Source organism: Helianthus annuus, chromosome 14 (genome assembly GCF_002127325.2).
Source record: "Helianthus annuus cultivar XRQ/B chromosome 14, HanXRQr2.0-SUNRISE, whole genome shotgun sequence".
Taxonomy (NCBI): Eukaryota; Viridiplantae; Streptophyta; class Magnoliopsida; order Asterales; family Asteraceae; genus Helianthus; species Helianthus annuus.
This window is the reverse complement of record NC_035446.2, coordinates 143117097-143128277: the sequence shown is the minus strand read 5'-3', so window position 1 is coordinate 143128277 and position 11181 is coordinate 143117097. Positions and strand designations below refer to the sequence as shown.

The following is an 11181-nucleotide window of genomic DNA, read 5'->3' as shown; positions in this document are numbered from 1 at the left end:
CCGTCAATTCTAAGTCTTCCTTAGGTACCAATCAAGGTAAGTCTTCTTCTGACAAAGAATTTTACCAATTCCAAAAAAAAAAAAAAAAAAAATTCTTCACATTCATTTTAAGAATCTATAGATCATATATCTTTTGGCTTAAACCCAATCACCTTGAAAAACTATACCATTTCATCTCATTCGTTTGAACATCTCATCTTTTGAAATATCTAGATTCGCTTCCTTGAAACTCACAATTTCGAAAACGGTGAATTTATTCGGTCATCATTATTGAATTCTTTCAAATCATTACAAACACCTTGTAGCATCCGAATAGAGCTGTAGCCTGTGTTAAACCCTATTCATGAGTCATTCGTTTGATTTGTCATATTCTTGGTACAATTATGTACTCAGATTACAATACACTAAATCCTGTTATCTATTACCATTTAAGTAAACAATATTGATTTTCGGATAATCATTAACAAATCATTTTTATTTTTAAAATGTCCATACCCCTCAAAATATCTTTTGATTCCATTCAACGCTACATTATTCCTCTTAATTAAAAGAAGAAACATAACCCCAAGAAAATATCATAGTTCAAATCTCGAGGACGAGATTTTTTTTTAAGGTGGGGAGGATGTAACAACCCTCACTAAAAAATTAATATTTAGTATGATAATTATGCAATAAGGAAACCCTAATTAAGTCTAGTATGATTAATTAATCAGTTAATCAATATTAATTAAGCTAACAAGATTAATTAAGCTAAGTAAGGTCTATTAAAAATAGATATATATGAGGTCGTATAAGAACGTTTAATATTAATAATAAAATATATTATTTTTTTTCCTTACTCCGTTTTTAATGAAACTTAGGTTAAAATGTAGATAAAAATATGCTCGTTCTAAAGACATATTCGTCATTTTATAAAACGTTATATTTTAAAAGTTATACAAGAAAAACGAGTTAAGCAGCTGAAATAAAATAACTAAGCTAGCTAGCTAGCACGTCAAGCTAGCTAGCAAGCACGTCACTTGAGTCCCAGGAATTGAGCTGCCTGCTTGCTTGCTATAAATAAGAAGCTTAGGATTCATTTTTCTTTGCTCATTTCTCTTCTTCTTCTCTCTATACGTTGGTGTTCTAACCAATAATCACTCGATCGCTATTACGATTCAGTTTCCGAGCGATCAATATATCCAAAGAATGTTTAAGTGCCGCCCACATTGGGTTATGCTTTGTCGTTGTCGATAATTCGATAATGAGTTGAAGCATTGTACTTTGTCGTTGTCGATAATTCGATAATGAGTTGAAGTACTATACTTTGTCGTTTGTCGTTAATACGATAAATGAGTTGAAGTATTGCACTTTGACATTCATTGTGAGAATTTGATCTCGTGAATTATCGTAAAAGCTGTATTGATCATTAACCCGGTTTTTATGAAATTCGTTAAGGTTCGAATCTCATGACTACCGTTAGGGTTTGATTTGGGTTTTACACCAATACGTATTCTATTCTGTTAAACTACCAAAAACACTCCCAACTACACCCTTACAATCAAACAAACTATTAAATCATCAGAAGATCCAGAATAATAAAGTACATGCTTAATTATCGGGAAAAGTAGAATCAAGAAGTTTGTTAATTCAATCCTGCATGCTGATTTGTGAGTTATTCTCTTTTTATAAATTCTTTTATCACAGTTTGTGACTATTTACAATACTCCAAATTATTTTCAGAATTATAACTTACAGTGATTAAGTTTATGTGAATCACCAAATTACAGCCAGTATGTGGGGTATTGTGCACATTACTTGATAATCTTCACCATTGGGGCAGCCATTGGGTGATATGACCATAATCACAGACACCATTGGACATATGGGCCAATGGGTCGAGTGGTAAAGTACTGTGGGTAGTTGGTTGATATCAGAAACATTGTAAAAGATCTTAACACTGTGAATTATAACAAATGTGTCGTTTTCAGTAAAATGAATAATTCACTCAGTATTTCCCGCTGACAAAATCTTTTTAAAACGCGTTTCAGGTAATTACAATAGATTGGAGTAAGGATTGGATCCGACACTGAAGGACTTCAAGAAGTGGCTTATTTTCAAATTAAGAAATATTGTTTTTATTAAAAGCTACCTTTGTAAAACATGGAATTTATTCCATCTTTTTAAATAAAATCCGGTGTTTCTAAACTCTGATATTTTTCCTAACTCACGGTCCTGATGAAATTTCCGCTGCAATGTTTTTAAAATAATCACCGGTACCACTGGACTGCTCACGGCACCGATTCCGGCTAGATGGGGTCAGGGGGTCGTGACATAACGTTAACTCGTTTGATACATTATATAACCCTAAAGAAAGTAACTTCGGGTACCATTCATTGAATAACTTAGTAGTTGTGTCTTTTCACATTACACCTTTTAAATAATACCCTTAAATTAATAAACGCACGGGTTGACATTAACTCGTTACTTTAACAAAACCTAATAAAAATAATTTTATATTATCTAGGTTTTGTTCTTTCTTTAATGCTTTTATCTTATTTAACTACTTTATTACCATTTGAAAAAAGTACACCGTTGGTCCTTGTGGTTTCTGCCAAATTTCAGTATCTAACGTTCTAATTTGTCACAATATTGAGTATTAAAGCCAAACCTTGTTAACTTTTTTGTTAAATTTTACTAAAATGACTAAAATGCCCTTTAATAATTAAAGATTTTAGTCATTTTGTAAAACTTAGAAGCCGCAGGGACTATATGTATTAAATAACCAAACTTGTTAAATCAAACAAAAAGAAAACCCGCCTATCAGGGGGTCTTCTGCGGCAAAGTCGTCGGATTCCGACCATATCGAATCAGCAAAATTTGTCTGTTTAACTCGTTTTTTTCGTTAATGTTTATCACTTTCATAATCAAAACTATCAACTCATTTGTGTCACGTATAAACTGCAAATTATGCTTATCCGCTACCCGTTTAACTTCGAAATTCCCATTATCCTCCCGATCCGTTATATTTTTAATTCTAGTATAAATAAAAGCCTGGTTTATTGTTTGGATTAACTTAAAAAGTTTATTTTACTTTTTTTTTTTGAACGGCAAATTTGGATCACTGACGGACCACTGGAGTATTATCGTGCCACCAGCAGAACCACCCGATCATATCCATCTCCACTAGGCAATATAATGCCTATACACCAATTCAGGAGGAAACCCAATAAATCTGGGAAAAACCCCTTTGTGGGAATCGAACCCATGACCTAATGGTCATAGGCCTTATCTCACCACCAAGATACCACTAGGCTATAATGCCATGGGTAAAAAGTTTATTTTACTAGTATACTATTTATAAACTCAAACTTCAAATCCATTTAATTTTATAAAAAAATATAAATAAAACAGAAGACATTACTTTAAATTATTTTGGTCAAATATAATTAATTGAAAAATATCATCTCTAGTTATGAAAGGGCATTTTAGTCATTTTAGCAAGACTTAACAAAAAAAATTAACAAACTTTGGACATAGTACTTAACATTGTGACAATGTTTGGTCTTAGTATTAAACATTGTGACAAATTAGAATGTTAATACCTGTTTTTAAAACAAAAAAACTATTAGTACCCGACATTGAAATTTGACAGAAACCACAAGGACCAACGGTGTAATTTTTTCTTACCATTTCTATGTAATAAATTATTTAATCTGATGTAGAGACGTATTATTTTATAGTTTGGGTGGGAATTTGTTTGTTCGTTACATGCATAAGAAAAACTTAAAACAAATATTTTGATTGATAAAAACGCCTAGCTTATCATTTAGCAAGTTCAAATCGTTATAGGATTAGTACATCAACCGAAAAAAAAGGTAGCGAATACACAGTTCGTATAAGTAAATACTACAATGCGACTGCCCGACCAATAAAAAGGTACTGCCACTGTTAATGCAAATAGCAAATACAATGTAAAATGTTTTTGATCCCTATATGAATTAATTATAATATATGGTTCCTAGAACAAAAGCAGTGATAAAGTTAGATAACAGTGAGGTTTAAACTGGTTTTGGTTCTACGTTAATATATTACGATGAGAGAAAAAAGTTATCAAGTCGAGATGGCCGAGTTGGTCTAAGGCGCCAGATTAAGGTTCTGGTCCGAAAGGGCGTGGGTTCAAATCCCACTCTCGACAAATATTGCTTTTTTAATCAAACGCTTTACCAGCTCACATCATTTTTTCCTTTCTTCATTTCTTTTAACTTACCACCACCATGTAACGTCTATATTCATACAATACTTGATACAATTAGGTAGACTATCTCAAAATGAGTTCTAGCTTCACCTCGTTTAGTTTAAGAGTTTGGCTAAAAGACAATTAAAGAGTTTCTCAAAATGTGATGTTTTTGACATGTTGGTCTATTTGGAAGACGCGAAACAACCTTATTTTCAATCAAAAAATCCAAACGTTATGCCGGAGATGAAGGCTATGGGATTTTTTTAGGGTCAAAAATAGATCCAAGAGGTTATGTTTAGATTCAATTAGGACAATTTTTTCAAACGATTGTGATTTCAAACAACTCTAATGTATAATCGTTTGCAACCCCAATTACATATACACATATACCTTAAGTCACATGTTTGGTTGAATAACAAAATTGTTGCTGTTATCTGAGTATCCAATTTCCGGCTTTAAACACGAAGAGTAACCCCAACCCCAATTCAAGTCACATGTTTAGAAACGACCTCTCCATAAAAAAATTCTAGGCTCGCCACTGTCTTTACCTACACATCAAACAATCCTACAAAATTTCAAACTTATCTTAACCAACTTAAACCATCATTTTTCTTTCTCATATAACAAACACAAAACTACAACCTTTATTTCATCATTAAACAACACCTAAACACAAAACAAAAATACACAAACACTAACAAAATGTTGGACTCTCTTTCGCCGAAGGCGGTATTCTAAAATGCCATAGCCTATTCTCAGCCGTGACCAAATAATTCTTACACAAAAACTCTTCCGCATACTCCTTCTCCACCTTCCTATTAACATCATGCACAAACACATGTGTATCCCCCCCTCTTTCTCTCCGTCTAGCCATCACTGCAGCCGAAAATATCGCCATCATCCTCCCTGGTGCCTCACCATAATACCCCTTCGGCCCATCGATAATAATCGCATCCCATTCCCTCTTATACACCTCTTCGGGTAAGTTGCTCAACGCTAACTTGCACCGTGTGTTCCCTTTAAGGTACACTTGTGTAGGGAGACACTTTGGGGATGTTTTGTACGAGGTTAAAAGATAGTCAGCATCAGATAACTGAGTGTCGTAGGATATGTGGTGCACGCGCAGAGAAGGCGCGTCGTTTAGGGTTTTATGGACTGAGTTAAGATCATCTTCGAGGAATAAAGTAGTGCCACGTGGATTAAGTGAGGCCCACATGACGGATTCGTGACCGATCCCGAAAACTAGGAGGTTGCATGGGGCTAGGGTTTGGAGGACGTCGACGGCGACTTTGATTTCCGGGAGGGTTTGTTGGGCGGTGGTGCGGGTGGTGGCGTAGTGGAGGATGGCGGAGATGTGGGTGGTGGGGGGTTGTTTGGGGTTGGGTTGGGAGTGGGAGTTGACGAATGTGCAGAGGATGGAAGTGGGGTTTGTGCCGCCGGTGCGGTGGAGGCTGGTGATGGTGAGGCCGCCGGTGATTATGACGACGATGAGGATGGTGAAGAATAGTGGTTTCTCGGAGATGATGATGCGATTTCTCATTGTTTTAAGGAAGAGTTACGATTGATTGGTGTTGTTGTGTAAGAAGTGGGAGAGGTGAGGTTAATTAGGGTTTGATTGAGTAATATATAAGATTGATTATATTACCCCCAATCGTGATTTGTTATTGTATTTTTTTGTATCAACATATGTAGAAAATAATTTATACGATTAACAACTTTACAATTATGAAAATTACAAAGATTGATAGTGAGTGTGTTGGAGCTTAGAAGTGACAACTTTACAATTATGAAAATTACAAAGATTGATAGTGAGTGTGTTGGAGCTTAGAAGTGTGAGTGTGGGTTTGGGTTTGGTCATTTTGTCCAAAAGTTATATTCATACTCTTGTGTAACATGTTAGGTCCTTGGAGTGAATCGAGTGTTTGTATGTAGGGAAAAATTGTCACACATGAGGGTGTTTTATTCTAATTTCCATGTCTATTTTCAACCTCTGTATCACTCATGATCCATTTATGTGTCTTGGATCTATGTTCCCACCTTCTATTCATTGTTGTCCTCATTCCACGTACCTAAATCATACTTTTGTCGTCGAAAATTTATGTAAATCCATCATAACAAAGGGAGATTTAGCAAAGAGATTGGTCACGTTAGGGGAATGTACGCATATATGTAAGAATATATTCGTATTATATATATGATACGGTAATTATTCAATGGATGTAATTACCCTGCTAGATAAACATACGGTTTCCTTTGCATGTATATAAAGAGATTAGTAGAGAGCATTTAAAGGTTACACAATCATCAACATCAACACCAATTCGTCCCCCCCCCCCTCTCTAAATCGTGATCTTCACGATCACCTTATCCAACTTAACTATACACCCTAAATGAAAACTCAATCAGTTAGGAACATGTTTACCTCTATGTCTGTAATATCAGGATTATCAGGTATACACGTTCTACGTTCTTGTTTCTGTTATGTTTTAGTAAAGAATTGCTCAAAGCATATGCTTTGAAAATATGCTTATGTTTGTTGAGTAAAATGTAATAATGGAACTTCCTTATACCCCTGACTGTTTGCTTCTCTTTTATTCATAGATAGTAACTCAAACTTGTTTTCTCTCATGATTCATCATGGAGAAAGTATGCTTATGACATGGTTAATTTTTTTGTAGATTTCCTAGATTTTGCTTAAAATTTAGCGCACGACGTTGATTTCATAATGCAAGATTTGTTTAAAGAGGGGAAACCAAAATCTTATCATTTTCAAGTAACTAGAAAAATGATTTAGATCTTGGTTCGATCATAATGTAATGACTGGTTAGTATCGGTGAATTCGTTAGTAATAAGGTTATCAAAGTATTAAACATGAAAAAGCATAGTTGAAGAATTCACTTCACCATGATCTTTTAAAGTTGTATTAAGGAACTAGAAGAGATGGGTCCTCAAAATGTGAGGCAACGTCTTGTTAAAAAAACACATTTGTTCACAAGCATTGTTCAAAGAAGTTTTGAAATCATATGTAGTTTGTGAGGGATCTAATTATCGTCAACCAAAAAACTTTATTAGATTAGGTCTAAAGGATATAACATGTTAAAAACTAGTAAATATAAAAGACAGAATCCGTAATTTCTTTAGGTAATTTACTCATTATTCATACCCAAACCCCCTTCAAATATCCATAACCAAACACCCTCTGAAAGGTATCCATTACCCAAACACCCTTCAAATGTCCATAACCAAACACCCTCTAATAGGTATCCGGTATAAGACGGTCTTCCATAGTTACCGTAGAGCAGCATGTTGGTTCAGTTCTGTGCATGAAGGAAAACAATACAAATCATACCTGTCACAGCAGATAGTGCAGAGGAGAATCCAGTAATAGAGTTCGACATGCCTGTCATCTTGATCTGGTTCCTCCTTAGGGTGCTGACTGATGATGGGGACTTAGAGAACCGAAAAGGGGTATCGGTTATGGAGAGGAGGTTTCGTGATGATGTTATGGCTTATGGGGTCTGTGAATTGTGAAACTGAGTAACCCTTAAACCTCCACATAACTCTCCTTATATAAGCACCCAGGAGGAAACCTAATTAGTTACTAAGGGTAATATGGTCCATCAACAATTACCAACTAATTAAATAATAGGTTCTAATATATTTTGATCTCTATAATGTAAATGATTATGATGGCTATAGATTAAATATTAATACGTAATATATTTAATCTTACATTCTCCCACTTAGCCGAGTAATCATTTACTATGAGTATTAGATAAGCCTGATCAGGAGTTAACACTCATTTTAGCCTTAAACAAGTACTATAGCAGAAAAATACAGCCGTTGAATCATTATGCGACTCAGGACCCCCATTAATCATACTATAGCCTTAATTTAAAACCTAATCATCATGATCAAAATACGCGTAAGCCCTTTGTTTGATTTGTAACTTTTATTTGTCTATATGCCATTATACCGGTTGAACATATTCTAACAGACATACAAAATCAAACTTGAGGAAAATTAACTAATACTTAGTCATTCATAGTACGATATGCGGTTGCGCATGGCCATTAATTAATACCCGTCTATGAGCTCTCTTAATAAGACTTATGGGTAATAGCCCTTCAGTTATAGGATCCTTAAGCATATCATGAATGTATTCGATACAAAACTTAGTTTCCTCAATTCGTTCATAAACGAATAATTAATTGCGTATCGAAACTTAATGCAGCACCTCTTGAACTGTTACTGTTCAAGGAGTTATGGTGGCTGACTTTATCACACTAATTCTTCAAAACATTATATGGAGTTAATAAACTTATGAGTCCACTGATTAAATTTCCAACAACATTTAGTGACCATGTTATGTCGTTATAACTTAGGTTGTTAATATCAGTGCATTATGACTCCTCCATGAAATAGGTTTTGTCTGCTGACATAAAGATATACCCGAAACTGCATTTTATAATCTTTGAATATCTCAAAGTTAAAGTAATAAACTGGTTTTAATTCTCACTTCTTCTTTAAATTGTAGTCTCTCGTTTCTTTTAAAGATATTGTAATACTCCATTAGATGCTACACATTAATCTAGACATATCTAGTGTGTTGCAATATGAGTAATATCTAAACGAGTATAGACTTAAACTTACATAAGGCTTCTAATTAATGAAGCATAAATAAATAATCTCATTTATCCTATTGTCCTCTAAAGGAGAGCAATATTGATTGTTACATATGTAAGGACCCATTTAATGTTAAACTTATGGAACGAAACTAATATCCCATTGGGTCTATCTCAGTATGTTATGATATCAATCACGTAAGAGATATCTCTGAGTTTTATTATATCAAAGTTTGTGTTAACAATGCTTTGACTTATGTAACATATGCTTGTCAAAGAATGTCATCTATATAGACAAGTTTATTTTAGTTGCTCCCACTCATCTTGAGGTAGGTACATTAATCCACTTGATTCTTGATGAAAATAATTACGTTAGCTTTTCATCACATGATGATGTTTGCATTAACCCATACATGGATATTATTGGCTTACAAACAAAGTGTTCTTTAACCTTCAGTTTGAAACTTTAGGTTGTTATCTAATGAACATGTAAATGTGTCAGCCATTTATTAGGGAAAATCGTTTTAATGTTCATCTAATGTAGCTTAAAACTATTATAATCTACTAGAACAGTGATGATCCTCAAAGAAAACTTTGATAATTTATCTCTTCCTAAGTATAACCTTTGACAATCAATCATGCTTCTTAGTGTCTTAACGCTTATATCAGGATTTGATTTATTTATGAACACTCTTAGGTAATTCAATCAAAACCCAAACGTTACACGAACACATAAAATCAGTTTTACTAGAAAAACTGTTTTATTCCATTTAGAAGATTGACTGACACTGATGGCTTAATTAGAAGAGATAGGATCAGTAAACATTTCCAAAATCCATTTCAACTTCAATTAGGGAGGTTGTGTAATCATCAAAGTTAGTAGGCTTTTAAACCTAGATGACCTCCTGAGTTGATTATTGGGTTCATTAGAAGTTTCTACTTAATCTGGATTAGCCCTTGGTTAGGTTGCTATCATTTTCATTCTAAGTTTGTAAGAGTTGGTGCAGTATAGTGTACAAGAGGTGTAATCGGAGTTAAATTCGGAGTGAATTTAACGACACTCTTCCCCCCGCCTCTTGTATTCCTTGCAAGTCATAATAAGGACTTTGACTGCTCCCACTAACCTTAGAAATCTTTAGGAACTCAGCATGCTTAGGGTCAATACTTAACGACCGACAAATTCTAATAGAGAAAACAAATTAATGACATTAGTCGTTGTAGTTTCTCTTGTTGAGGATTATGTTAGTTTAGGTAAGAAATCTAAGTGCGCCCACAATTAAGCAACAATGAAACTTTTGTAAGAGTAGCATTAGATTTAAAGAGATAAGGTTTGATTGAACAGTGTCGTGATGGAGCGATGTCTTGTACAAGAGGTGTGAATTTAATGACACTCTTCCCCACCTCTTGCAACTTTTGCAAGTTATTATTAAGACACTTAATGCTCCCACTGATCTTTAATATCTCTAGAATGCTACAAGAGAAGTTTCAATGAGCTACGTGACGTGGGAACCTATCACATATATGTTAGACTTTATTTGATTTCTTTAATGTCCAGATATCATAAGAAACTTGAAGGACATATTTAATAGAAATCTGATTAACTACATATATGAATAGAGTTCTTCTAAGACCGTAGGCCATATGCGACAAAATTTAGATACAAGTTAATAGTCTTTTAAATGATAAATAAATTATGTCTGAATATTCCATTTGGAATAAGTTCCACGAATGTCAATGAATGACTTATGATGGACCCATACTTATTCCTTAAGCCAAATAATATTTAGGGCTGTAACGTCATGATTTAAAATCACTTAAAATGAGATTAGATGAATAATCATCCTCATTAACCACGTCATGATTTCTCATGAATTTTGGTTCTAATGGATGAAATTTATAAGTCTCATTTTCCTTTTGTCAAATTCTCGTTAGCATGATGACAAAGGTTGTGAAAAATAAGGTATCATCTAGTTACATCTTGGTAATGTTTCTATCCAGATATTTAGAACAAATAAGAGGAGAGTTTAGGATAAGTGTGACTTTATGTTGACTATGCAAACCTCACAACCTTCATAACATTGCTTAATTATGATACTGTATTCTGATTAATCTCCAGAATATATAAGGTATCGAAAAGCGTTGTTGGAAGACTGTTCATTATGGTTCTTATAGTCTTAACATTTAATTTTGTCACTAACTCTCATGTTAGTTATTTGTCGAGTTCTGGTAAGGAAACGTATGGAACTAGAGTCAACTAATCATGTGTTAATTGGAATATTAAAATTATCAGACTTAAATATCATTAGTAAGTTTCTATCTAATTAATTTATCCAACTG

At 33.9% G+C, this 11181-nt stretch overlaps 1 protein-coding gene and 1 non-coding gene across 2 annotated transcripts; one reads left to right on the top strand and one right to left on the bottom strand.

The window, feature by feature from the left end:
• The first annotated feature begins 4096 nt into the window (after positions 1 to 4096).
• On the top strand, positions 4097 to 4177 carry TRNAL-AAG. Its single transcript has one exon. It is a non-coding gene; the product is annotated as a tRNA-Leu (tRNA).
• Positions 4178 to 4844: 667 nt separating this feature from the next.
• On the bottom strand, positions 4845 to 5759 carry LOC110907508 (probable methyltransferase At1g27930). Its single transcript, XM_022152482.2, has one exon. The coding sequence runs from the start codon at positions 5757 to 5759 to the stop codon at positions 4914 to 4916; it is 846 nt and encodes a 281-aa protein (XP_022008174.1). The 3' UTR covers positions 4845 to 4913.
• Between the last annotated feature and the right edge of the window lie 5422 nt (positions 5760 to 11181).

What these genes read in the sequence shown, in the direction of transcription:
- LOC110907508 (XM_022152482.2), bottom strand. Translation starts at nt 5,759, where the DNA reads ATGAGAAATCGCATCATCATCTCCGAGAAACCACTATTCTTCACCATC.